General features: G+C 44.0%; 1 protein-coding gene and 1 pseudogene across 2 annotated transcripts; one reads left to right on the forward strand and one right to left on the reverse strand.

The window, feature by feature from the left end:
• Positions 1 to 4,134: 4,134 nt before the first annotated feature.
• PMEL (premelanosome protein) lies at positions 4,135 to 23,985 on the reverse strand. Of its 2 annotated transcripts, none has more exons than XM_063952606.1 (13): positions 23,957 to 23,985; positions 19,364 to 19,467; positions 14,104 to 14,235; positions 13,363 to 13,509; positions 11,104 to 11,244; positions 10,840 to 11,001; positions 10,089 to 10,454; positions 6,310 to 6,708; positions 6,028 to 6,168; positions 5,857 to 5,950; positions 5,372 to 5,574; positions 4,701 to 4,788; positions 4,135 to 4,516 (listed from the first exon to the last, which is right to left on the reverse strand). In XM_063952606.1, the coding sequence occupies exons 1-13, from the start codon at positions 23,968 to 23,970 to the stop codon at positions 4,366 to 4,368; spliced, it is 2,142 nt and encodes a 713-aa protein (XP_063808676.1). In that variant the 5' UTR covers positions 23,971 to 23,985; the 3' UTR covers positions 4,135 to 4,365. The 2 variants fall into 2 exon arrangements, with proteins under 2 accessions (XP_063808676.1, XP_063808677.1); XM_063952607.1 differs by lacking the exon at positions 23,957 to 23,985 and adding an exon at positions 20,691 to 20,771.
• LOC135051902 (5S ribosomal RNA) lies at positions 8,885 to 9,003 on the forward strand (annotated as a pseudogene).
• Positions 23,986 to 27,332: the final 3,347 nt, after the last annotated feature.

Below are 27,332 nucleotides of genomic sequence, written 5' to 3' on the forward strand. Positions count from 1 at the left end.
GAGATAGAATTAATTTCCGGTGCATGTCCAGGTGAGACCCGGACCACTGGTCCAGCAGGTTCCACTGAAACACCCTGGCATGGAACCTGCCATACGGAATGACCTCGTAGGCCGCCACCATCTTCCCCAGCAACCGAGTGCAGTGAAGAACTGACACCTTTGCCGGTTACAGAATCTGTTTTACCATGTTCTGTATTTCCCAAGCTTTTTCCACTGGAAGAAAAACTCTCTGCAATTCTGTATCCAGAATCATAACCAGGAATGACAGCCGTGTCGTCGGATCCAACTGTGATTTTGGCAAATTTAGGAGCCAACCGTGTTGTTGCAGAATCGTCAGTGAAAGGGCAACCTTCTTCAACAATTGCTCCTTGGACCTCTCCTTTATCAGGAGATCGTACAAGTACGGGATAATTGCGTTTCCCTGCTTGCGCAGGAGAACCATCATTTCCGCCATTACTTTGGTGAAAATCCTCGGAGCCGTGAACAGACCAAACGGCAACGTCTAAAATTGGTAGTGACAATCCTGCACAGCAAATCTCAGGCAAGTCTGATGTGGAGGATATATGGGGACATGTAAGTAAGCATCTTTTATGTCGACCGACACCATAAAATCCCCCTCCTCCAGACTGGAGATCACTGCTCGTAGAGACTCAATTTTGAACTTTAATTTTTTTAGAAAGAAATTGAGGGAATTTTAGGTTTAGAATCGTTCTGGCTGAGGCATCTGGCTTCGGGAACCACCAACAGGCTCGAATAAAAACCTTCCTCCCTGTTGAGACGGGGGCACCGTGACAATGACTTGATTTTGACACATCTTTAGTATCGCAGCGCTATCTCCCTTTCCGGAAGAGAAGCTGGCAAGGCCGATTTGAAAAATCAGTGAGGGGGCACGTCTTGAAACTCTAGCTTGTACCCCTGGGTTACTATGTCTACTATCCAAGGATCCAGGTCCGAGTGCACCCAGACCTGACTGAAGAGTTTGAGACGTGCCCCCACTGAAGCGGACTCCCAGCGTCATGCGGTGGATTTGGTAGAAGCCAGAGAGGACTTCTGATCCTGGGAACTTGCCACAGCCTGTGACCTTTTTCCCTATCCTCTCCCCCTCGCAGCAAGGAAGGAGGACCCACGTCCTTTTTTGAATTTATTGGGCCGAAAGGACTGCATCTGATAGTGAGGCGATTTCTTCTGCTGTGCAGGGACATAAGGTAAAAATGAAGACTTACCCGCGGTAGCCGTAGACACCAGGTCAGTGAGGCAGTCGCCAAACAAGACCCTACCGTTAAACGGAAGAGACTCCATCGCCTCCTTAGAGTCAGCATCAGCATTCCATTGATGTATCCACAACGCTCTCCTTGCTGAGACCGCCATGGCATTGGCCCTTGAACCCAAAAGGCCAATATCCCTTACATCTTTTAAATATGCTGCAGCGTCCCTGATGTAACCCAGAGTCAAAAGCACACTATCCCTGTCTAGGGTATCTACCTCAGATGAAAAGTTATCTGCCCACCTTTCAATAGCGCTACTCACCCATGCCGCAGCAACGGCAGGCCTGAGTAGTGACCCTGTAGTGACATAAATGGATTTTAGTGTAGTTTCCTGCTTACGATCCGCAGGAGCCTTTAGGGCAGCCGTGTCAGGGGACGGAAGCGCCACCTTTTTGGATAGACGCAATAAAGCTTTGTCTACCGTGGGGATTGACTCCCACCGTTCCCTGTCCCCAGAGGGGAACGGATAGGTCACTGGAATTCTTTTGGGAACCTGTATCTTTTTGTCAGGATTTTCCCAAGCCTTTTCAAAAAGCGCTTTCAGTTCATGAGAGGGAGGAAACGTTACCTCCGGTTTCTTTCCTTTAAACATACAGACCCTAGTATCAGGAACAGCAGGGTCCTCCGTGATATGTAATACATCTTTTATCGCCACAATCATGTACTGAATACTCTTAGCCAGCTTTGGATGTAATCTGGCATCACTATAGTCGACACTGGAATTAGAGTCCCTGTCGGTATCCGTATGCTATCTGGGTAAATGCACGTTTCTGTGACCCAAGGGGTCTGGGCCTGTGACAAAGCATCTTCCATGGATTTCCTCCATGTTCTTACTCAGATTTATCAAATCTTAGTCAACTTAGTCACGTTTGCGTTTAAAACACTCAACATATTCACCCAATCATCCGTCAGCAGTGCCGACACGGTCACTCACATTTTCTGTTCCCACTATAGCCTCCTCCTGGGAAGAGCATTCAGCCTCAGACATGTCGACACACACGTACTGACAACCACACTGGGGCTATAGGAGACTGACCCATAATAAAGTCTGCAAGAGAGACCGAGTTCTGCCAGCTCACACCCAGCGCCTATCCCGGTACTGAGGCCAGTAAAATGACTGCTTAGACCTGTTAGCGCTTTATATATATATATACACAAATCAGCACCAATTATTTGTGCCCCCCCACACCGTTTTGCATCCTGTTACTTGTACAGCAGTGTGGAGGACAGGGCCAGCGTCTCTGCAGCTTCTGAGGAAAGAAAATGGCACTGGTCAGAGCTGTGTGGGCTAAGCCCCGCCCACTACAAGGCACGCTTCAGTCCCGCTTAAAGATATGTTTATACTGGCGGGGGTCTCCTAACTAGTGCCCGGGGCACTGTTATAACTCATGCCAGTCTGATTTGAGGTCTTCATGCTGCCCAGGGCGCACCCCCTGCAGTGCTGCGTTGTGTGTGGGAGCATGGCACGCAGCGCGGTACCTCTTCTGCCGTCACTGAAGTCTCCTGATCTTCTCATACTCACCCAGCTTCTATCTTCTGGCTTTGTGAGGGGGGTGACAGTGGCTCCGGGAACAAGCAGCTAGGCGTACCGTAGTGATCGAACCCTCTGGAGCTAATGGTGTCCAGTAGCCTAAGAAGCAGAGCCCTTGAACTCTTAAGAAATAGGTCTGCTTCTCTCCTCTCACACTGCAGGGATCCTGTAGCCAGCAGGTCTCCCTGAAAATAACCCTAATAAAGTATTTTTCAGACAAACTCTGGAGAGCTCCTCAGTGTGCATCCAGTCTCACTGGGCACAGAATCTAACTGGAGTCTGGAGGAGGGTCATAGAGGGAGGAGCCAGTTCACACCCATTCAAAGTCTTATGGTGTGCCCATGTCTCCCACAGATCCTGTCTATACCCCATGGTTCTTGAAGCATCCCCAGCATCCTCTAGGACGTATGAGAAATGTTGTTCTCTGTTTATCTATGTCACCAGGTCATTAGTGTCAAGTGTGATCTACATTCACAACCATTTACACAGGTCATTGTTCTGTATGCAGAACCTACTATGGTTATTGATTGCTCCAGATACAGGTGCCTAGTATTTTTTTCCTTTTGAACAACTTTTGCAGCCAGGACCTAATTCAGATTTGTATGCAAGTGCATTTTCTCAGCCCGATTTGGTAGCCATTGCAAGATAAGCTGCTGCCCAGCAAATAGATTCCTACTGGAGTCACTGCAGAGTCCTCAGCAAGAAGGACAGACTCCAATTTATTCTATAGTCAATCAGGTGGCAGTAGTGAAACTGGTACCATATATATATATATATATATATATATATATATATATATATATATATATATATATATATATATACACACACACACACACACACATTTTGTTTTTGCCGCCACATTCCCCAGACAGTTCCTTCTGGTCAATCACCAAATCCTCCGTACACGCAGCATTGCAATAGTACACCAGTGCATGTGATCTTTGCACATGATCAGTCTGCTGATCTGTTACATGCCCATTGGCATTTCCTACAAATCTGAATCAGGACCTCGGTCTAGAAGCTGCAGGTTCTGTATTTGCAGTGAGTGATCTTTCCTATACTAGTGTTGGTTTATAGGAGGCTATACGAATTTCATAGATTCATCTGAAAATTCTTTATATTTCACTCCTTACAAAAGGAGTTTAGTTTCTCATTCAATAATCAGTTTAATATGCCTTTTAGTTTGTTGGATATCATTCAAATGGTTACTTCTGGCTGTTCCAGGCAGCATTGAATTAATGGGCATCATAGTTAACTTTGGCTCTCTGGATACATATATAGATAGTGTAGTTTGGGGGGGGGGGGGGGGGGGGGAACACACACCACACCCGACACTGATCTTTAGTTCCTTTTTTATTTGAAAATCATATCAACCACAGAATGTTGTCAGTCTGCCCTTCACAAAAATGAAGAGCCACTGATACCTACAGTGCTTTGTGTTGACATTATAGACTTAGAAGTCAGATGTAACATGACACTTGCTTTTGTTTAATTATAAAACCATAGAACAATTCTTGCCACCATCTTCCACACAGGCTTCATGCACCTAGAATGCGTTTCTGTCACTCACACTACCCGACCATTTAAGAGAGGGCTATTCTCCCCACTCAGAGCACGGCCAAAGACGTTTTGAATAAAGAGGCGAAGAGATGGACGATCAGGAAACCAGTTGACAGATGAGTGTCCTGTGCCAAGTAGTGTGTAGGTCTTTGTACGCCTAAGTGAGGGGAAATAAAATGTCAGCTTTATGGAGAAGAGAACATTCATAAAACTTTTGTATTCAGTTCAATATTCCAATTCTAGAAGTACATCAGGTCTTAAAGTATGTTTAGCATGCTACTTTGTAGCTTCAGAACTGCATTTAAGGAGTTTCTAATTACAGACTGTGCATAGTTACTTACCGGTAAGTGTAAGCTACAGTAGCCACGGCAAAGGCAGTTAGGAGTACACCAACTAGTATAGCAATACCATTAACTGAAGACACTGCACCTATAGTGAGTGGGAAGAGAAAAAGCGCTATTGAGACTGAAGGGGAGAGTAGAACGACTAAAGCAGACAGGTCCTACCAGGATCATTCTGGCGCCCCACCCCTTATTCTCAAACTTCTAGGCCAGTGATGGCTAACCTCGACACTCCAGCTGTTGAACTACACATCCCAGCATGCCCTGCATCAGTTTTAGCACAGCCAAAAAGCAATGCTGGGATGTGTAGTTTAACAGCTGGAGTGTCAAGGTTAGCCATCACTGTTCTAGGCCAAAAACATGTTATGATCAATCTTTATAAAGGTGCATAAACACGATTCATTTAGTATTTGAATGTGAAAAAGTCAAAACTACAGTTCAGTTTTGAAATAACCAGGAACACTAGATCCTGGAGGTAAGACTCGCCAGTGGTCAAGAAAGCTTTCCATTTTGTGGTAATCTGCTCTCAAAACAGACCCCCAGCGATGTAACTCACTAGTAACACCCACACTTCAGGAAAGCACATTTAGAAACCCAGTGCTATGTGTTGGGCATGAACTCCATTAGTCTTATTCAGTTAGCTGCTTTTCAATAATGGAGCTTGTACTTACCTGCTGATACAGTAACTTGTGCACTGGCTACAGCCAAGCTAACATCATTTGCCAAGGACACATTAACACAGAAGACTCCAGAGTTATTGAAAGCTTGCCGAAGTACTAACTGACAGTCAGAGGGTTCCACTGGGTTACAGACCGTCTCCTGTGGATTCTCACAGTCAGCATCTGAGATTACAGTGCACACTTGTCTTGGAACACTAAATAAAAAAAATAAAGTTGATATTTTAGAGTTGTGTTAGATTGTGCCTATACAATTGGCTAAGGGTCAATTGTGGAACCAGCTTGAGGTACCTAAACAGCATGAACATTTGCAATTTAAACCCCTCTAAGTCAGGTAGAAGATAGTTACTACATGAACAGTCCCACCCACACCCCGACATCTCATGGTTAAGTATACCCCATCTGGAAGACGTAAACCAAAGCCTTCCTGAAAGCTTAGAGATTAAAGCTCTGTTACAGCCATCTGGACTATTTCTTACCTCCCTTGGCAAGTAATTGTGAGGTCCACTGTATTCTCAAGTCCAACTGCTACAATAGGCTCCACTTGTACAATTTGGACACTTTCAATTCCCGCTAAAATGTGTAATTAGAAAACAGACATTAGTGACCTGTATGGGCTTTGAGAGACACCACATGGCTTTGATACTTACAAACAATTTCCAGGTCAGTAGCAAATGTCCCGTATCTATACATTAGACATCCTACAAGAGGTCCCTCAGGAGCCTGGCGTTTAGCAATCAACAATACTTCAGTTTCTGTGGCAGGTACAGTTTCATTGGATGCAGCCAGATCTGTTACAATGATCAGTAGAATTCAGTATTGTACAGTTACCAATATTCCATAATTAAGTGTTAGAAAGCAGACAAATTTGTTCTATTGTATGGCTAGACAATGAAATGAAAATCTGACAATGCCTTGGCATTAATACTTACCTTGTGTGGTTATTATACCAGTGGAAGTCACTGCAGCCTCAGTACTCTCTGCAGCACTTGCTACAGGGCCCTCAGTTTGTGTTCCAGTTTCTCCAGGTTGGCTGGGTACAGTGTCTGGTGTTTGTACAGCTTCAGGTAGTGTTACAGCCACTTCACTTTCAGTTACTTCTGCAGTAGTTGTGCTTTCCTCAGTGGGGACAGCTTCTATTAGTGTAACAGCCTCAGCCTCGTCAGTCACTTGTGTCCCATCTTCAGGGACAGCAGTAATAGCAGATTCTGGTTGCACAGATGCAGATTCTACATCATTATCCAGTAAATCAACAGTCACCAGGTCAGCTGCAGCACCCACAGATACTGTGGAGTTTCCTGGAACTGGCACTGATGTATCACTGGGAGCCACTGCAGATAAATCACAAAGTGTTAATCAATAACAAATCACTTTATGCACTTGCAGTTCTAAAAGACTTCACTATTTACCTGCTACAGAGAGTATTCAGTATTGCCACTTCATGGATAAAGCCCCGATTTAATCCAATTCAAGATTAGATAGTGTTATCACCTACTTGTACAAAGCATCACTAGGATTTAGTGCAAGATGAACTAATAGGCCTTACACACTGGCCGACATCAGACAAAGATATGAACGAGATAACATTCATATCTTTGAGTGTGGAGTCACCAGTGATGAATGATGCGCGGCCCAGCGCTCGTTCATCGCTGGTCCCCTGTCGGCTGTACATGCAGGCCAATATGGACGATCTCATCCATATTTGCCTGCACTTCAATGCAGCCAGGTGACGGGGGGAGTGAAGAAACTTGACTCCCCCCGTCACTGCCCCTCTGCCGCGTCGCCCGTATCTGCCGTCAGGCAGCTCGGCCAATGTGTAGGGCCCTTGCGCCATGGGGAGAGAGACAACTACTAGCCAATCAGATGTTAGTCAGTGTTTGGACAACAGGAGCCAGTGGGCTGATACTCTTCCCAAGGCCTAGTACATCTGCCCCTTATTCACAATCATCCATGACAGCTGTAAGTATTGCATAAGATTTACACCTGTCAATGTAACAATTGTTTTGCCATGGAGCATCAACTGTTGAGTCTGGTTACAGATGACTAGACAGGGGGCGATCGGGCACCAGTCAGATTAATACAGTACCGATACGAGAGAACCAAAAATTGGACAATTGGACACTCAAAATAGGAAAAAGAAAAAAAAACACCTGGTTTTTTACTTAAATGGATGGCGTTGTCCTAGTTGGTGGTGCGCCCAGAGCCAGAGAGTACATGTACTGGGAAAAGGGAGAGAAAGAAGGCTCGTGTGGGCGCACTAAAAAAAAAAAAAAAAAAAAAAAAAAAAAGGAAAATTCCCATGACATATGGAAAGAAATACAAAACATAACTTTTAATGTTGACATTTATAACGAAATTACCCATGTAGCTGATCCATATAGAAAAAGGTATAAAGATAAAGATTTTAAAATGTTCTGGTCTGTTTAATCACAATGTGTGATTGGAATGGTTGTAGACATTTGATCGTCTTACCCCCATTTCCCCTGACCAGTAAAAAACCCGGAAGTGAACAAGCCAGTCAGGGCGAAACGCGTTTTCCACAGGGGGGACCACACATGGAGAGAATCTCTAGCTCCTGCACTGGCACCTGACCACTCTGATTATTTTTTTCAATCTTTGTGACCGTAAGCCTACTGCTGTTCTGTTTATAATATACACAGACAGCAACATTCTATGTGTACTGATTAATATGCTTTATTTGATTATATATTTGAGTAGACCTGTGTAGTACACATACATACCCCTGTTATAAGCTCTATTTTCTAACAGCAAACACAACAATTTTTTCAATAATCCTTCTCCTATCCTTTCCATTTCTTTGGATTTGCTAGTTTACACCTGCTAGAGATTTTATACTGTTATGCTGAGTTTTTACCAGCAGAGGCCAGTATATTATCAGATTCTTTTATTCACTGTGATCCTCAGTGTGTTTTCGGTCATTGATAATACCATTATTTTCCTGGCTCAGTTTGTGGGATTCACCACACCTGATTTGGTTAAATTCAACTGAACTTCCACACTCAGCTCAGGATGTATTATGTTCATTAATGAGATTTCTCCAATTGATGCTTAAAATACCTTGTTTACATTGCTTGCCCAGCCTGAGTAACATAGTATGGATTTAAACTTTGAAAAGTTATATTTTCCTTTTCCCCCCCAAGTGTCAAATACCAGCACTTATTGATTTGGGGCGGATTTCCCTGATGACAGATATAATTTCCATCTTACCTTAACTTAATTCCTTATCTGCAATTCTTCACTGACTATTTAACCAAAATCACAGATTTTATATCTCTTGCTCATGCTTTACTATTTTTTCGTGGACTCTCATCCGCGATCCACGGAGCACAATACCACAGATGTGGGATTTGATGAGCCGTGTCTAACGCAGAAAGCAGATCCACTTATTTGTACTTTACTAATTCATCTCTTTTCCTGTTAAACTGTCCTCATTCCTCTTATTTTCGTATATAGGTGCACTCTCATTGGTGTACTTTCATATAAATTCTCTACTATCATACCACGCTACCAATGCCCGATCTCGTCCGATCTTGGAAGCCAAACAGCGTTGGGCTGGGTCAGTACCGGGAGAGGAGACCTCCTGCGAATACCCGGTGTTGTAGAGCAGGGACTATTTCCCGTCTTATGCGAGTTGCGACGCCAACAGCAGTATCACCACTCATTCTTACTTCTATTCTTTCATATTGGAGGCCTACGACCAATCATTGTGGCTTACCTCAGAAAGTCAGGTCCTTTTGAATGCAGAAGACTATATTTGAATCCAAGTAGCCCTATTGGGACGTACTTATCAAATAATCCTTATGACCACTCCTTGGTCCCATTAATACAGATATTCTGTACTGGTCAGGGGAAATGGGGGTAAGACGATCAAATATCTACAACCATTCCAATCACACATTGTGATTAAACAGACCAGAACATTTTAAAATCTTTATACCTTTTTTCTATATGGATCAGCTACATGGGTAATTTCGTTATAAATGTCAACATTAAAAGTTATGTTTTGTATTTCTTTCCATATGTCATAGGAATTTTCCTTTTTTAAAGAGTGCGCCCACACAAGAGCCTTCTTTCTCTCCCTTTTCCCCAGAGTCTGGTTACAGGAAAGTTTCAATACAGTGGCTGCAAAAGATTATGGGTCTATTCATGAAGCAGTGAAGTGTGGAGAAGTGAGCCAGTGGAGAAGTTGACCATGGCAAAACAATCTGTGTTAAGGTAACATTTTAAAGTGCATTCTATACAGGTAAACATAACAGCTGATAAGTTGCCATGGGCAACTTCTCCACTTCATGAATAAACCCAATACTGACCACCAGTCTTGGGATGAAACTATGACAACCTGATTGGACAGGAGAGAAGACTATTGCCCACATATACAATCATCTTTCCTCTAACCCACAAGTGACTGTGGGCGAGATCTAGCAACTTGGCCCATGCACAGAATAATTAGTCCGCTTACGGGCTCAAAGTAGAGACCATGCTGATGGTCACCAACTCACCTTGACAGGAGTCACAATTACAACACAATTTAATGACTAGGCTATAGAAGTTACATTTGGAAACCAATTTGAGAGCTTATGCTATACTATAAGCTAGTATGATAGAAAATAGAAACGTCACTCCATTAGTCTTTCATCCAGCCTCCAAAAAATATATAATATGGGGGGGGGGGGGGGGTTGGGTAGCTTACCAGACTCTTGCCCACCATTTGTAGTGGCCACAGCAGCTTCAGTTGTCGACTCAAAAGATAGTTCTGTAGTAGCCACTTGTGCAGTTGTACTACCACATGAAGATATTGGAATAGCAGCTTGCACGGTGGCTTTTGCATTGTACACACCAGAAGACACATAAGTATGAGTGACACCTGTATTTCTAGTTATTAGTATACCACTCTGATCTCCGAAATCCCAGGAGAATGATATGTCCGATGCCTTGAGGTATTCACTTGGGTCATGAACAGCTACAGAGAAGGACACTGCTCTGTTTTGTATAAAACGCTGGTCATTCTGGTCCAAGTCAAGGACTTGGGTTATGGAAACGGAGATTGGAATCTGATCTGTAAAACAAATAAAAAATAAATTAAAAAAAAAAGGCATGACTGACTCCAACATGGGACTTTAGGTCAGCCATTCTCTAACTTAGTTAGAAGAGTTAACATTTTAATACTATAGTTTAGCCACTGTTCTTTCAAAACAGTGGTTAGAGCGTTCAGGTTCTGGGTAATTAAATAAGTCTAATCTTTCTAACCCGATTCAGGTCATTTATAGACCACAAACCACTTATCCGATAGAAATAAATTTTAAAACATACAAACCAATCCATTCTATACTTTATTGTAACTGAACAGTATATTGAAGTTTTTTTGGTGTTTAATGTAGATTTAAGCTGGTTACCATTCATCTAGTATAGTTTGAATATGGCAGATGTGCCCTAGTACTTACCAGTTATTGCAAATTGAGAGGAGGTACTGCCAATAGGGATGAATTTCTGTCGACCACGATAATGGTAAACAACAACTTCCATTGTGTAGGAGCCAAGGGGAACACCATCTGTCTCTACAGTGAGATTGGAGGAAGCACCATCTACCACCTGCCAGTACTTTCCTAGAATAAAACAGTAATTGAAGACAGTATAACCATTAAAATAAAGATAAAGGGTTCGCTTGAGGGGACCAAGTCAATGGATGGGCAGACCAAAAAACGTACCCCATACTTGCCAGACGTATACAAACTTGCTGCGTTTCTGCTCAGCTTCTTGTGGGAATGGACGGCCATCTGGAAATGTGCATTTGGAACCTTCTGTTGATCCATCCGGGTAGACTGGCTCACCAGAGGGCAGCCAGGTACCTACATGTGAGGTTAGGAGTATTATTTGGAAACAGGTTATTTTTATTATGCAGCATTGTACAGTGACAAAGATGGTATTGAACATTCACATTATATTGGTCCCTGCCCATCCAAGACTAATATGCAACAAGGCCAGGCAATCAGGCTTAATATACGAAGTAGTTTGGCCAGGGGTTATACCAGGATGTAAGCAGGGATCCCTGTGCTGCAGTTTCTGGACATTACATTTAGCAGCAGAGTTTGTACTGCATCATAGCAGCAGTCAGATTATATCTAATTCAAGCTATGAAATGTAATGATAGCCACTAAGACACATGACTGGTCATATCTGGCCTCAAGTGTTCCAGTCCTGCAACAACTGTTTATGGACTATAAATTTTGCAGATATAGTACAAGTGGTAATGCAGATTTTTACTGCTGCAGCTCTGCACCTTTGTTTAGTCTGATAAACCATGGTATGGAGTTTTACTGGACTCCTCTCAGGTTTCTATGTTTCAGTGTGGAGAGTTGCACCTAAAAGCAGAGCTAGTGATTATATGCGGTTAGCATACCGTTCATCAGGATCCCAGTAGTCTGAATACTGATGCCGGAATCCCAACAGGGTCACCATACCACTGCCGGAATACAGGTGAGGTATGGTCACTTGTTTTGTGAGTTGTGCCGTACTGACACCAGTAGGCATTCGCGGTTATCCTCAGTTACCTTCTGACAGGATTCATTTAGTGTGCTGTTAATGGGTGTTGCCACATTATTTATTTATTAACAGTTTCTTATATAGCGCAGCATATTCCGTTGCGCTTTACAATTAGAACAGTAATAGAACAAAACTGGGTAAAAACAGACAGAGGTAGGAAGGCATGCAGTCTGATGGATTCCATTTCTTTCAAGTTTTGCCATCCCACCCCTTACAGTAGCATATCTTGCTACGGGCAAGCAGGATTTTTGCCCAGGGCGCCGCCGCCATCCAGAGGGTGCTGCCGCCATGGCAAGATCTGCTACTGGTGCCACCTGCTGTGAGATAGTCATTGTGCACCGCACTGCATTGCGGGAGCGGCACATAGACGGTAGAGGTCATAATTGACCTCTAGTGTCTGTGGTGCTATGGGAGAGATGTCATGATGTCTCTCCCATAGATCTGAGGAGTGGCACCGGCGGCCGGAGACGGAGGGCAGCAGGAGCGGGGATGGCAAGTATTTTTTGTAAGCTGCACAACTCTACAGGGGGCACAGCTACAGCAGGCATAACTGACCATACCCCTTCTCCGTGAAGCCATGCCCCTATTTTTTGCCCTGGGCACCACAAGGTCTAGATCCGGCCCTGACCCCTTAATAACCATCTTCTACAATTTTAAATCAAAACATTAACACCAAGAGTTGCGCCTTTATTTAGGTATCTTTTGCATCAAGATTTTGGGGGTCTGTAAATGGTTTTAAAGTACCAATCATTTAAAAAAAGGAGAAAACCTGGGTTTTAACATTTTAAGCATTTGCCACTTTTATATTGGGCAAGCCCGTGGTTCCCAAACTTTTGAATCATGGCACCCTAGAGTATCAGGATTTTCTTCATGGCACCCCCAAGTCAAATTTTTTTTTTTTTTTTTATGTCATTGTTAGGGTCGTGTGAAGGGACAGGATTCCCTTCTATTTGTCCACATATTTTACGATTGGCAGCTACCAGCACTGGTTTTTATCTCTTGCATTGACAATAAGTTTAATTTGGTCCTGGATTACCAACCCAAGGAACCCCATGGTGCCACAGCACACTGTTCAAGAACCACTGGGGTAGACCCTCCAGAAATTCAACGTGCAGACATTTCATATATCCAATAAAGGAGGAAAGATTAAACAATTTTGGGAGGGGGGGGGGGGGGGGTGAGTTTACAAAATATTGTCAGCAGCTCTGAGTAACTGGAGCTCTAGCAAAGTTCAGACAACTTTACATAAATCTGGGAAGGGAGTAGCCAGAACTGTGGTCCCCATAGTAACATTTTGAAGGGGACACTATCCAAATACTTCTAGACAGACCCTCCACAGTTAATTTTATGCCTTCGTTAATTATCTGAACCATAGTATCACCTAGTTCACAGTACCCCCAATTCATAACAGATTCAATACCAACCATTGTTCGTGCGGTTTTGGCTCCAAACAATCTGTCCATCAGGCAGCACAGTCTGATTATGGGGGAAGTTCAGCTGAATGAAGAAGGTTGCCTTTGCACCAGTCAGTGTTGGTGCATCATTCTGCAGATTAAAGGTCACTTGTCCTCCTAAGGGGAAACCAGCATAGTAACATTAGACATTTTTAGTTGCCTGAACTATTTGGCCTACACCCACTCCAGAGGTATCAAGAGGGAGGAAGATACAAAACCCCACCCACCAATTCTTGTAAATATCCCCCGATAGATGTAGTCTCTAAAGAGCATAGTACCACTGCATAGTTGTAGTATACATTCTGTACAGACAGCAGCAGTGACCCCACCTTGAATAGTGTATATACTGTCAGTTCTGCTCATTACTGCATACATTGACTTATGCAATTGAAGCGTTTGCATTTTAGTCTTTTAAGCCCAATGAAACTACATGTGAGTGGTAATTAAGAACAGAAATCCCACCAATTTAAAGCTTGCATGGCAGCAAGTGGGGTTTAAAGCTATGGTATATTGGGTCAGCTCATAGGTTCTGTCAGGACCCCAAACAGTTAAGGTTTTCCTTGTTTCTTTACAGAACTAGTAAAATAGCTCCACCTGTAAAGGCATCAGTGATTAGTGACTGCACCTGCTAGGGGACATGGTAAATTGTGGCCCTGCAGACAGTTTAAGAACACCTGTGTTGGCTCACATTAGAAGCAGCCAGGTTCCTACCTTTCCAGCAGTCCCTTTTCTGGGCTTCACTTCCTTTCCAGACAGGATACATCTGGCTGTTCCATGACTTGAATGGAGGGCGTTTGTTAGTGTGCACCTCTGGAACGCTCTGCTGTACCCTATTTTGATACTCTTTTGCAGAGAAATTGAGAATTAGTATCATGTATGTGTTGCACAATATATTAAAACAGTACTATCAAATCACATGCTGCAGACTTAACACATTGATGCTGGGCATTCATGAGAGTCTCCCTTACAGGCCCCCCTTCCCCTCAAATACACTTTTTGGCTTAGTCGATCCCCTGGATTTAGCATGTGATGTACAAGCTGGAGTCGTGCTGAGGTGCTCTAGGCAGTGATGGTCACATGGGCATTCAATCCCTCTTGGAATCCTACATGTGACTCTCAGCTGAGGTGTCTATCCTGAGGCAGTCTGGGAACATCAATGAACATGACTTTACTCCACTTAAGTTCCCATGATTTGGGGTATTAAAAAAAAAAAAAAAAAAGAAGACACCCTTTAAAAAGGTTGGTTAGACAAATTGTAGTCTACAGGTCAAATCTTTGTTTCTCGTCATGAGACCTCTCAGATAGCAGAGGAAGGGAAGTAATTTAAACACACCAGGGGGCAGACTTCTAACACTCTGCATCTCAAACTGACAAGTTAAAACTAGCCCAATCTGCAAAGCAATTGAATATCAGAGGGACCACCACATGCAGGGACAGAGCTTGCGAGCAAGTTCTGCCCCTGTGAATTCACTCCGTTGCCTTCTCAGAGTGTTTTTCACAAATTATACCTAGAGTATGTGCTTTGCATGCACTGCTGCCCCCTCCCCCTATATCCAGTGATCAGTGTCCCGGTGCGCTCCTCCGGTTATCTGATCACCGGCTTCAAGCTCTGTGACCCGACATCTGATGTGTGCTGTAAATGGTTTACAGCAGACTGATGACTGGGGTCACAGTGCGGGAAGCCAGCAATCAATGACTGGAGGCATGGAGGAGAGCACCTGGACACTGATCACTGCAAGTATTTTTATATTTTTTTAATTGACACATAGGCAGAATCAGAATCTGGGCCAGTGATCAGCTGTCAGAATGGAAATGGAAACCAGATGGAACCTATGGATAACACCGTCTGAAGATAGCATTATCCTAAGGCTGCCGCCAGTATTTTTACATTTTAGTAAATTCTGCCAGACTGCATTTCCCATTACAAGTATGGGAAATGTGATCATATATTAAAGGGTTTGGAGTAGTTTCATGAAAACTGCTCCAAAAGCCCTTTATTTAGTTTCAATGAAATGTACTAATGTAAGAAGTAATAAATATGCCCCTAAATTAGGGAAGTTTACTCCAGTTTAGATGTAAAGATACATACAATCCATATTCAGAGAGATGTAGCCATGCTCATTTTTGCTATGATGCAGCACGCTACAACACTGCTTGCTGTGACTATTTGTAGCCAGCCATTGTTCCATTAATACTCAGAATTAATGGGGCAATCACCAGCTGCTAATAGTCACAGCCTGCCATGCAGTACGACAATGCGTTACTACATCTGTATCTTCTAGTAGGTTGTCATGAGTCAGGCAGCAGGATTGAGACTTCTGCTGGCTTATGTTGTATAGTAACAGTTTCAGAACCACTGATCGTGTTTGTTCTCTACAATGATCAGTGGTTTCCAAACTTTTTTTTGTTTTTTTAATCCCAGTGCCCTAGATTACAGCTGTCACTGAACCCCTAGGCCACAAGTTTCTAATTGAGAAATTTAGAGATAATTAAGAAAAATTGTGTTTGTCATACTTTGGTTCAATTGTGTGGTGAGGGACAAGATTTTCTTCTGTTTTTCCACATTTTGGGATCGCCAGCCACAGGCACTGAATTTGCCTATTACATTGACATAAATATTTTGCAGTGGTCCTGGTCCACCAATCCAGGGCACCCCTACAAGTGTCCCAAGACACCCGGTTTGAGAGCCACTAGATTAAGTATTAATTGTGAATTTATAGTTTATATTGCAACAATACTTTCCTTTTGAGAGAACCCCAGCAATGTACTAAAGTCATCTTGCAGCAACAGCAGTCACCACTACAGCTGTCCCTGCAAGTTAAATTTAGTACATAGTGACAAAGACTCATCCAGGAAACTTGACCCTGCACAGAACTGGAAGAGTGACTTACACCATCCAAGTATGGTGTATAGCTATGGGGCCAAACTCTGTGGTACATAGGGGGTCAGACTGCAGTCTCCATCAATTTTTACTGCAGTCTACAGAGCTAATTTGCCTTTCACAGGATAATTATGTGAAACATCCTGCACTAGGCTGTTTGTGCACATTTATGTCGTCCTGTTGTGTACTATCTGCCATTTCTGCATAATTTTTTTTATTTTTATAAAAATGCTGATAAACAGCCTTATTACACCAAAGCAGTGTGCAAAGACCCCTTACAGTTCAAGTTAAGGCTAGCAATGCTTGAATACAGCTAGTCAGTCAGACTCACTGTCTAATGTGTGCAGACCTTAAGCTAATGTCGCTCTGTGAGCGACGTCGTCTAATGTTTCCCCTCCCGGGTCAGTCAGTGGCTGACTGTACACACTGAGCAAAATGACCGCTCAGTGATGTCACGCCTCCGCCAGCCCCGCATGCAGGTCATGGACGACAGTCCAGATCCTGCATGCACTGGCGACAGCAACGATTGTTGCCAACCCGCGCATCAGTCGTCGCTGGCGGCATACACACTTGGCGATAAAATTAAACATCGCTCAGGGAGGGGAGAAATGAGTGACGTCGCTCATTTATCGGCAAGTGTGTAATGGCCTTTAGGAACCAAGAATGTCACCGGTGCTCAAGTATGACAAAAATAAGAGGGATCAGGACTGTTAGAGGACCAAGTACTGCAAATAATGCACTGGAGAGGTTAGAGATATTGACAACTAGGGGGAGGGGATTTCACGGAGGCAGTTTTCAGTCACTGCATTAGTATCTTATTAGCTTACATTGCAACCTTGTTTATTGTTTTAGTGCTTATGTTCTATGGAGCAGCATCAGCCACACATACCAAGTTTAGTGACCTTATTCTAGCTTTGCATTACATACACGTAGAAAAAAAAAAATCTCAGATGTCCCATTTCATAATAAGTATGTGTGAAATTGTCGATCGCCTTATTATATAGTTGTCAGTCCAACACCTAGAGGAAGTTACAAGTTCTGGAGACTTTACCTTGGCATATCGGGCCTCGACAAATTCATGTGTTTCATGCCCAGTTATTGTTTTATCTTACATTTTGGCACAATATAGATTTCACACTATTAATGCAGTTTGAGTTACAACATCCACTGTTTAGTCTGTATGTGGCAGAACATCTGCCTTAGAATCCAAAAGTGTTGCCAAGGGGATCCGTCAGGATCCCAGCTGTTGAAATAGACATGCCGGAATCAGATACTGATCAGAATGCCGGCATCCCGGATGAGATCACAATGCTAGCGCCCTAACAGCCGGTATCCCAATTGCCAGACCGCCAAAAAGGCAAGCCACAGGATTCTGAACAGCACAGTTGGTATTCTGACCGCCTCCAAGTATGCCACTTTGAACAGTCTCAGACATTTCCCCAACTAGAAAGGTTCAGCTCAACTTTAATCTAAACATCTTTAATGCCAATACAACCAAGGAAAGTTGCAGAGCTAGCCTTGATAGCACCATCCTAACTGCACCTCATTGAGAACCATTTATCATTAGTTGTTTGTAGCAAATGCCTAAAAAAATTTTTTTTCCAGGTAATAGCTGCAAATGTTTAGGTGCTCAAACTCATTGCATATGATAAGTGGTGCACCAACCAATCAGCTCTTAACTGTCATGTTTTCAGTTTCTGTCAAGTGTTTGTAAAAAAAAAAAAACCCCGTTGGGAGCGGATTGGCTGGAGCACTGTTTATCACCCAAATGAATGACTGCGGGACTGCAGCAGATAATGCCTGCAATCCCTCCCTTCAACAACTGCTGCCCCCAAAGGTTTATATGGGGGAAGCAAAGCTGTCAGTTTACCAAGCCCCAGAAGGCGAAGCCTATGGGTTACCAACTGCAAAATGAAATAAACTCCTTATAGAGCAAGTGTTGATTTATAAGGGTAAGGACACTTAGGACATCAACTTGTTGCAATACCATTAAGCTATTGCTTCAGTATCATAAAATGGATTAGTCAACCAGCTTTTACAGGAGTCGTATGATCCATCCCAGAGTTTCCCCAACCACTATTACAGTCCAGGTTTTAAGGATATCCATGCTAGAGCATAAGCAACTTAATTAGTACCTTAGTCAATTTGATTTAATCATCCGCTCTCAAGCATGAATAGCCTTAAAAGCTGGACTGTAATGGCAGATGTTGGGAAACTCATAACCAATATATGGCTAACACTAGACCATTGTGTCACAGGCCCTGGGTTCAATATAGTCATGTTTTTGTGGAAGAGGTGGAACCATTATAAAGAGCAACATTCTCTACTGAAACTACATCTCAGCTTGCTTTGAAGAGTTTTGGCAGCTTCCATGTACTCAATTTTAGAATGTTTTGAGCAGATGAATTTATGAAGACTAACCAAACATATAAACAGGTTTGTGATGGTAGATTATAGGCAGGTGAACCCCCAAAAACCACTGAAGATAAGTAAAACCACCACTATTACAAGGCACACCCCCATGGTGTAATGCAAAAAGTGATTCTTCATATTAATTTTTATACTTGAGGATGTGGGACCCACACACTTGTTTTCATGCGAGAGAACACATGCAGAGTTTGCCAAACATCACCATGCAGTCCAGGTTTTAAAGCTATCCATGCTTGATCATATATTACTTAATTAGTACCTCGGTAAACTTATTTAAGCATCTTAAGTCAGTCATGGATATCTTGGAAATCTGAACTGTAATATTAATGGGTTTTTCTGGCCTCAGGAGATCAACTGGTGCCTTAGCAATTTTTAGGTTGATCGCCAAGTTTCATTTATTTTAGTCAATACTAAGTATTATAACAGACCATTCTAGTTTACTTAAAAAAAAAAACAAAAAAAAAAAAAAAAAAACCACTTTTGGCAGAATTAAGGTTGAAAGTAGAAACGCATTTTTTTTTTTAAATAAAAATCAATCATTTTAGGGTTTCAACTTTCAAGTGTTATCTGATTTATAAAAAAAATTGTAAAGTTGTGTCAGCAGTTTTAACTAGCAGCAGACTAGGGGAGCTGTAGAGAATGCATCTACTTCATACTCACTGTTCTGAGCCTCTATCCCAGCAGACAGCAGCCAGAGTACAATCAGGAAACAAGCTTTCATCTTGTCTTCAGTTACTTTATGCCTCCTAATCTGGACTGTAGTGCTGAGAAAATAGTAATAGCTTCCCTTTAAAACCAAGTGCTCATTAGCATAGCCACACCTTCCCAGTGTGTGAGAGATTAATACATTCCTGTTGGTATCACAGTCCATCCTACCCACAGTGGACAGAGTCAATCAGTTTAGACCCCAGGCAAGTTATTCCATGTGATTTTCTTAGTTATCTAGGCATAATTGGTGTTGTGTAAGGAAAGTGCCCCAATTAAATTATCCATCAGAGAACCTAAATCTGTTATTTAGGGAGGCTGTGGGACTTAAAGTACAGTTATGAACAGAGCTGGCAGTTTAATGGCTGCACATTAAATACTTATTGACAGTTTCGCAGTGCCTAGAGTAACATTAACACCTATAAGCACTTGCAGTAAACTCTGTACACTACATTATATTTAAGATCCAAGACCATCATGACCAGGCCACAGAACTTCTCACTTGTCCATACACCAGATTCATGTAAAGCACTGTATTTGTTTGTGCTTTTACTGCAAGCTAGGGCCCCCAGAAACTTACACCTCCACCCCCATATTTTAACACAATTGGAGCAATAGGCAGGACTACACAGACTGCAGCTGAATAACTACATTATATGGGCCAATAGGACCCTGTGTAAGTGGTCAAGAAGACACCTTAAGATATGGGCATAGACCTCAGTAGACACTTTGGAGTAGCAAGACACATAGCCATTACCACCAACAGCATGAGACTTATGTTGTTTTGGCCATTCAACATAGTACTTTAAAGACAACATCGCCTTTTCAGGTGTTTATCTACGTATAGGATCAGTATATACTGGTTGATGGGTTTCAATTAGTCATCAGACAGACGCCAGGATCCCAACAGCCAGAATACCAGTGGCAAGTACAACATGTCCCCTCACAGACTCACCACACTTTGGGCCCACGGGCAACCTTCAGTTGCCACACTAATCTACTCCCCCTTGGGTGGTGGTGTGGACCACCACCCAAGTGTGTATTCGAGATAGCAGTCAGTATTTTCCATCTGCATTTCTCCAGATGTTGGGATTCCAACATCAGAGAGAGACACACAAAAAAAATATTTTAATACCCAAAAGCTAGAAGTAAGGGACAAGGCACTAGTGAGTTTGCAGTACCCAAATTAGGACATATAATAGGAGACATAGTTAGCCCTATCAGACACCATTTAATGAAGTACAAAACCCCAGTTTAATACTCCACACTGCCACAACCTTACCTTCCTCTCATGTTAGACTGCTAGTCCCCTCACTTAGGTACTGATTTATATACCATTCCCTTCAGTCCGGCCCTACTTCACCTGTCCATGAGCACCTCATTAGACTAGATTGCTAATGAAAGACTCTGCTCCTAATAAGTGGTCATATGATCTCTTGATGCTTCTGAACTGTGACATGCTGGCTGTATAATCTGTGCAATGCATGCTTTTATCTTGAAGAGTAGCAACAACAAAAAAACTTACAAAGACAACCTGTGTACAATGACACATATCCTTTCATTTCATGTATGTTTAGCACATATTTGGAAAAGCACAGAAAGCATACTTCAGTGTATGCATCAGTGTAGTGTTCTTCTATGAATGACATTATCACTGTGACACTATGAGGCATCATGTATGAAGCGCAAGTATGTTTAAATCATACTTGCCTACCTGACCATCTCCATGAGGGAGAAAATGCTCCGTTCCTGGACTTTCCTGGTAATGTATGATTGCCATCACCTGCGGTGAGCTAGTTAATTGATAAGAAAGGTGTCTCACCACAGGTGATGGCAATCATACATTACCAGGAAAGTCCAGGAACAGAGCATTTTCTCCCTCATGGAGAGGGTCAGGTAGGGAAGTATGGTTTAAATGCAGCTTTCATCCTCCTATATGCTGCTACTTGCACTGAGGCACATGATTTATAGTGCAAGATGACATCATTTGCAAAGCACCATAAATTGGCACAGGCAGAAAGGAGTTGGTAACGTATAGTGTAGGACAGTGGTCCATAAACTCAGTTCTTAAAGCGGGTGTAGTACTGCTGACCGGCGGTCAGGAGACCGCCGGTCAGCTTACCAACGCCGGGATCCCCACGCTGCGGGCTCAGGTTCGACCTACGGTCGCCAGGGGTTCTATTCCCACTCTGTGGGTGTCGTCACCCACGAGTGGAAATAGTCCCTGTTGGTCGGCATGCCGACCATCGGGATAGTAACCCGTCGGGCTGGTGGAGAAGGTCATGTGACTGTCGGTCAGCTGACCGGCGGTCACATGAATACCACCCCTTAAAGCACCCTAATAGTCCAGATTTTAACCACTTAACTGGGTAATACTGTATATTTTCCAGATAAACACTTAGAAGGTTTTTTTTTTTAATTGAATTAAGTTAAGAACATTTATTTCAAACATATCCAACATCAGTATATTCATTGATGGTTGATATATTGGACCATCACAACTCATTTTCCTGACAGCTGCTCTTCTCTGCAACTGTCGAGTGTCCACTGGTAAGGTGAGTGCTGCTTTTTTATTTCCCCTAATCTCTGCAGCCAAGGAGGAGGGGGTTCCGCCAAGCTGCCCAACCAGCAATGACTGGCTGCACAGCAGGCACTAGGGGCGGGAACCAGGAAGCAGATGGACCGGGAAGTCCCGCTGTGAGCCGCAGCTGCTGGAAGATTCGCACAGTGGGCTTTTTTGACTGGTCACATGAGATGGGACCATTTCAGGGAATGCACAGACCTGGTGTGGTCGAATCTGATGCGACCACGCCAGGCAAGTGGTTAATGATATTCATGCTTAAGCACAGGTGACTTCATTAGTACCTCAGACAGTTTGGTCATACTATCTGTGCACATACATGGATAACCTTAGAACTTGGACTGTTATGGCCCGTACACACTGGCCGATATATCGGCCATTCATATTGCAGGTCCGTTGCCCAGTGTGTACGGGTGATATGTCTGTGATCTCCGTCGTACTTAGACATATCGCGTCGGCCCTGCAGCACAGCCGAGGGCCAATATATCTACCAATATATTGGCGCAACGCTGTGTGTGTACGGGCGATCATCCGACCCACCTGTACACATGCTGCGGCAGCCGGCGGTGATTGACAGCTGAACTGGGCGGGCATGTGTACGCAGAGCACACTGCCCGATACGCCCATAGATATATCTGCAGGTCAATTGATCTGCAGATATATCTATCAGTGTGTACCCACCTTTAGAGTGCCATGAGGCCAGAGTAAGGGAAACTCTGGTGTAGACAGTACTGATCCTCCTCCTTTTGCAGAGCACTGCAGAAAATAGTGAGGCAAGAGAAATAAGTTAAGGCAGTGCTGCGGGTGTATTTTAGGGGCTTTCCTTTTCAAGTGAATTTTGCACTAGCTTAGAGATGGTAGCCTTGAAAGCAGTATGAGTTACCAACGTATGGGATCCCAGTGTTCGAAATACCAATGCCGGGATCCCGATTGTAACGAAGTCGACAGGGGTGAGTAAGGGGGGGTTCTCACCTCTCCCCAACCCCCTACCCCTCCCTCCCCGCAGCCAAACCCTAACCTCCCCCCTTGGTACTTAACCCTAACCACCACCCCCGTAGGTGCCTAAACCTATCCACCTGTCCCTGCTGCCTAAACCTAACCCTCCCCCCTCGCAGCCTAACTCTAACCCTCTGAGGGGGTTGCCTATCCTAACCCACCCTCCCAGCAGCCTAACCCTAACCCGCTGGGACACAGCCTAACCCTAACCGTTCCCCCCCTCAGCCTAACCCTAACACCCTGGACGCAGTCTAATCCTATCCATTCCCCCCACAGCCTGAACCTAACCTCCCCCCTACCGCAGCTCACTTGCCTTGCGCCGTGGTGTCTTCTCATTCGGGATTCCGGCTATCGGCATCCCGTCGCCGCGATGGTGTACCCATTCTGGATGTCTGTGTCGGCATTCAGAATAGGGTCGGTATTCTGACTGCTGGGATACCAACAGCCGGGATCCTGACTGCTTCCCACTTATATTTCTAGAGAGTCTATTAGTATTTTGAGGAGGAAGTCTACAAGGATCTTAGAGTACTTTTATCAACTGTCCCAAAAGGAAGCAATTTGTGAGCACCACACGTGGATATAGGTTCCCTGTCATCATAGTCCTTCCAACAGGTAGCTTTACAGGAATTTTAGTCTATCAAGTTTATAGTACCGCTTACATTATATTTTTACAGTATTTCCCTTAATATGAGCCTCGTTCCCTTTCCCATTCCAGGCCATGGAAGTACTAAGGATCATCATCACCAAAGTTTGTTTATAAGTGCCAAAAGTTGTGCAGCATCGGGCTATGGGCGTGCAAGCAACAATTAAATAAAACAGAATCAAATTAAAAAAACATAGGATATATGAATGTGCAAATCATGTGAGAACAACTGCTTGTCAAACCAGGAGGGGGAAATTAAACATGTTCTGAAAAATCAAAACAAAAATGTTATTAATGCAGAAGCCACCATGCTTTTGCCTTTAAATACCTGACAAAGGGCATGATTCAGAGTCGGCCACTGGTCCAGTTCAGTCACAGCAGTCTGATACTTTCTTTCCACTGTGACAGAGCCGCAGTGTGCATCTACCGTGATGTTGCTACAGCTCCAGTCGTAATGTGGGGGAAGCTGCAGCCTGATTGACAGAGGAGGAGCATCTAAAACCCAGGCATGTCACTGGCGTTTTAGGTACATGCTGAAGCCAAAGACTGTGTTGTTGGAAACAGCTTCACTATCCTTTGCAGCTGGACATTCTCAGTAATCTTAGGGTTGGGCAGATGACCGTTGGACCACACGATGGTGAACTGATGCTGCATCTTCGGATGCAGGGCAAAAAAATCTGAGAAGCCTCCTGCTGTATTAACGTAACGTCTCAGATCCGCTGCAACCGAAGACGCAGCACCGATCACTCCTGTGTCCACCTCTGAATCAGGCCCAAAGTCCCCATGACTTGAGTAAAGCTGGGTACACACCTTTGCAATCCTCAGCTGATCGGGTTAAAAGCTCCTGATCAGCTGAGCAGTGTGTATCCTGCGCTACCCCCTGTGACCTCCTGTAAGGACAGGGGCAGCAGCAGCAGGGGCTCCTCTATGGGGATCGGGAGGTCGGCAGTGCAGCACATAATATACAACCTCCCGGTCCTGGCTGTTGCAGGAGCCTTTTAAGCTGTTTATCATTTACCTCTCCTGCGTCGGCACTGCATACACATCTATTTCCCTGGTGGGTCCTTCTTGCCCCAGTACGGCACTGCCTGGGAGGACCTGTTTTCTCTCAGAAAATTTGCTGTAATATTTTTTTTGCCCTGGACATGGAGTGCTGTAAGGGAATTCTCTGTACTCTGTTTCTCTGTCCATGCCATGATTCTCATTACTTTGCTTATGATAGCCCGGCATTTCGTAATTAAAGTAGGCTACCTCTGCCATGGGTGTGGTATGGAAGGTAGATAGTAACTAGGTCGACAGTGTCTAGGTCGACCACTATTGGTCAACAGTAACTAGGTTGACAGGGTCTCTAGGTCGACATGGTCTAGATCAAAAGGTTCGACATGAGTTTTTTTTTATGTTTTTTTGGTGTAGTTTTCTTCGTAGAGTGACCAGGAACCCCAATTAGTGCACCATGTCCCCTCGCATGGCTCGCTTCGCTAGCCATGGTTCGGGCAAGGTGCCTCGCTCCGCTACAGCTTAGCTCGGCACAGATTACAGTTCCAATCGTAGTCCACGTGGATCGTTAAGTATGAAAAGTTTCAAAAAAGAAAAAAAAATCATGAAAAACTCATGTCGACCTTTTGACCTGTCGACCTAGAACATTTCGACCTAGAGACCCTGTCGACCTACAAACCCTGTCGACCTAGTTACTGTCGACCAATAGTGGTCGACCTAGATAGTGTCGACCTAGTTACTGTCGACCTAGAGACCGGATCCCCTCTGTCATGTCGTTTGAAAACATTTTCGGGTGAACACCTTCAACGTGGTCCTGGAGATGTCATGTTTCTTTCCATACTTCTCTCATTGCTCACTGATTGAAAGAGAGCAGTTCTCTTGAGGGGTCCACCATCGTTGTAGTACATACTATAACAGATGTGCCCCAACCCCCACTCCCCCCCTCCCAATCCTAGTAAACTTGCATCTATTGTTAATAGGCCAATTCAGCATGAATCATAGCTGTGTGAAAAATTGTGAATGTGTGTATTGTGAGTGCGTGTAATGTGAGTGCGTGAGACCCCCGATTTGTGTGACACCCCCCTCCCATGTAGCATAATCACCCTGGGGGCAGCGACTGGGAGAACTACAACTCGCAGTAGACCTTAATCCTCCCAGCAGCCCCAGAACCTCCCAGCAGCCCCCTCCCCAGTGTAAAGGTTGAGTAGAGACCACCAGGAGCCACGGAGACCGCCGGACAGGTAAGTATCTTATTTTAATTTGTTCAACTTGCTCCGTAAGGCTTAGAGCTCTGAAAACCCTGCAACCATTTTTTTTTAAAATTGGATGCTGGGGGGTATCAGGAGTGCGCAAACCCACAGTAATCCAAAACTGAGCACAAGGTACTCAAGGTTTTTACCTCACTAAATCTTGTGCCCATTGAATTCCTCCTTCTGAGTCTGTGACAGTAAGCAGACAGAGGGAGGGGGGGGGGGGGTTCTCCACCCACCCCGGTGTCCCCCCAGCACACTAAAAATTACCTGTAACCATACCTGATCCTATCTGGTAATAGAATTTCAGAGAAATTGGTCACATGCATTTGCAAAGACATGTTTAGCTGCTGGCTGCGTCAAGGCTTCTCCGATATCAGCAGTCCTAACACTACATAATGGCAGTGCCCACATAGGGCCATGTGATTTGTCTACAGTAAGGCCTCATGATAAGGGCTCATACTAAAACGCATCCATACACAGGGCTAGCATACCTGGGAGCCACCCCCAGGATCTCCCATAAGCACTAGAAGGAACAGCATTCCTTCCAAATGCTGCTCCCATTCAATGCCTTCTCACACATGCAGACAAACAGTGGTAGCTGCTCAATCATTCCTGGAGATAATTATATATCAGGTGCTAGAAAAGGGGAGGGGTCACAAACAAACAGTAGACAGAGAGGGGGGGGGGTGCTTTTCTCCCCCCTGGTATCCCCCCAGCACACTAAAAATTACCTGTAACAATACCTGAACCTATCTGGTAACAGAATTTCAGAGAAATTGGTCACATGCATTTGCAAAGACATGTTTAGCTGCTGGCCGCGTGAAGGCTTCTCCGATATCAGCAGTCCTAACACTACATAATGGCAGTGCCCACATAGGGCCATGTGATTTGTCTACAGTAAGGACTCATGATAAAGGCTCATACTAAAACACATCCAGACAGAGGGCTAGCTTACCTGAGAGCCACCCCCAGGATCTCCCATTAGCACTACAAGGAACAGCATGCCTTCCAAATTCTGCTCCCATTCAATGCCTTCTCACACACGTAGACAAACAGTGGTAGCTGCTCAATCATTCCTGGAGATAATGTGAAAGTAAGTGCAGCCTTGAGAGGGAAGGAGGGGAACACTAAGCACAGACCTTATGGGTGTGATATAGAAGTTAGACAATTAAAAGATAGACAGTCATTAGGTCAACAGTGCACCATATAGTCGAAAGTCAAAAGGTCGACAGGGTTTAAACAGTCAAAAATATATATTTTATTGTGTTATTTTGTTTTTTGAAATATTTTTTACCCAAATGTTTTTAAATGCACCCCCTCGCGGGCTCGCTTTGCTCGCCACTAGGTTACTAAAGGTAATAGTTTGTGACATGGATAGTAAATGAGGCAAAATTTGTAAGAGCATAAAAAAACCCTAAAAAAAGTCTGCACCCCATTGACATTTTGTCTGTCAAC

This window comes from Pseudophryne corroboree, chromosome 2 (assembly GCF_028390025.1).
Source record: "Pseudophryne corroboree isolate aPseCor3 chromosome 2, aPseCor3.hap2, whole genome shotgun sequence".
NCBI lineage: Eukaryota > Metazoa > Chordata > Amphibia > Anura > Myobatrachidae > Pseudophryne > Pseudophryne corroboree.

Bases quoted from the DNA above. Each gene is read 5' to 3' on its own strand.
- PMEL (XM_063952606.1), bottom strand. The intron at 14,236-19,363 runs GTGAGTATGAAG...TCTCTGCAAAAG, and splicing joins TGGGATAGAGGCTCAGAACA to AGTATCAAAATAGGGTACAG. The intron at 4,517-4,700 runs GTAAGTAACTAT...CCCCTCACTTAG, and splicing joins ACTGTAGCTTACACTTACCG to GCGTACAAAGACCTACACAC.